The 1396-nt window shown below is 56.9% G+C and overlaps 1 protein-coding gene across 1 annotated transcript in view; it reads right to left on the reverse strand.

Moving 5' to 3' along the window:
* Positions 1 to 1003: 1003 nt before the first annotated feature.
* The window catches only part of SOCS7 (suppressor of cytokine signaling 7), a 29221-nt gene continuing 28828 nt past the window's right edge, over positions 1004 to 1396 (reverse strand). The window contains exon 14 of the mRNA XM_009885079.1: positions 1004 to 1124. Coding sequence (XP_009883381.1) covers positions 1004 to 1124 — 121 coding nt within the window. The remainder of the gene's footprint in view (positions 1125 to 1396) is intronic.

Genomic DNA, 1396 nt, shown 5'->3' on the forward strand with positions numbered 1-1396 from the left:
GCATGCAGGACCGCGCCGCAAATCCAGTCGCAAAGCTCAGCTGCCCCAGAATAGGGTCGGGTCCTCTTCTCCCAAAATCCTAGAAAGCAGGGGAGCCGCGCGGCTGTTCGGAGCTCCCCAGAGGTTATTCCACGTAGCTGCAGGTGATTCTGGCTCAGTTTGTCTCCAAACAGCTCCGCGGGTGCATCCCCTCCTGGGGAGGGCCAAAGAACAGTCCCGCCGTAACGCCTGGAGCCGATGATCTTCCTACAGAGTCCCCTTTGTCTCTCTCTCCCCACCTTGAGGTTTCCAAGGGAGGATAATAAAATTCAGCTGATCATAAGACAGTATTTCTCATGCTGAAAATAAAACCAGGAGAGATAAAAAAAAAAAAAAAAAAAAGAAGGAGGCACTAAAAAATAAAACTTTCAAAAAATTGTAAATAGTGCCGTGACATTCTTTGTTCTGCAAGGAGTCCGCGAGCTGCGCTCAGCCGTCTCCGAGACCCCTCTCCCTCAGCCAGGAGCCGAGCGCTCTCGTTCCCGTTCCGCTGTGCTTCTTAGGAGTCTTGAACCCTCTTCTCTGTACAAAAGAGCTTGAGAGCAGAAGCGGCACCGCAGAAGCAGGCTTCACCGTCGCGTGCCTCCTTCCCACCACAGCCTGGCTCGGGCTACAGGATGGCAACAATCCAATTCCTATTGGGAAGAGAGAAGGGAGAGGGATCAAACATCCCGCTTGACGCGGCAGGGTCCGCCCCAGAGGGCAGCCGGAGGGAGCACAGGTTTGCGCGGGCACAAACACGGACGAGAAAGCGGCACAAGCCTTTTTCCCCTCCCCGAGGGAAGGTGGGAAGTGGGAAAAGACGACGGAGTTGAAGAGCCACGAGGTCTTCGGGAGGGTTCTGTGTTTCCTTTGCACTCGGAGGGAACAGAGCGATTTACGTTTGACCCCCCCGGGCCGGGGCACGGAGCAGCAGCACACACGTACCATCAGTGACAGCAACAAGACGGGCGAGGTACCCTCGCTACGTGGAGGATTCGGTCTCCTGCTTCTGTTTGGAGATGAGCTGAGCCTCCTTCAGCGACAGATACACCTCCTCCTGCGGGTCGTAGTAGTAGAACTTGCGGATGTAGGAGATGAGGGGCCTGAGGGAGGTACGGGCAGAGGTTTTAACCACGCCAACCTCCACGAAGCATAACCAGAACCTCTCCAACCCACCCAGCACCGTCACCTCCCGCAGGAACGGGCTGCGGCACCGGCAGGTAACACCTCACTCCTGAGCTGGTCACCATTCCCACGCGCTTGGCAATGCCCAGCACAGCTCCAGGCTGGGTGGGGAACGGCTGGAGAGCAGCCCTGAGGAGAAGGACCTGGGGGTGTTGGTGGATGAGAAGCTCCACAGGAGCCGGCAATGTGC

This window comes from Charadrius vociferus, unplaced genomic scaffold, assembly GCF_000708025.1.
Source record: "Charadrius vociferus isolate BGI_N301 unplaced genomic scaffold, ASM70802v2 scaffold960, whole genome shotgun sequence".
Classification (NCBI taxonomy): Eukaryota; Metazoa; Chordata; class Aves; order Charadriiformes; family Charadriidae; genus Charadrius; species Charadrius vociferus.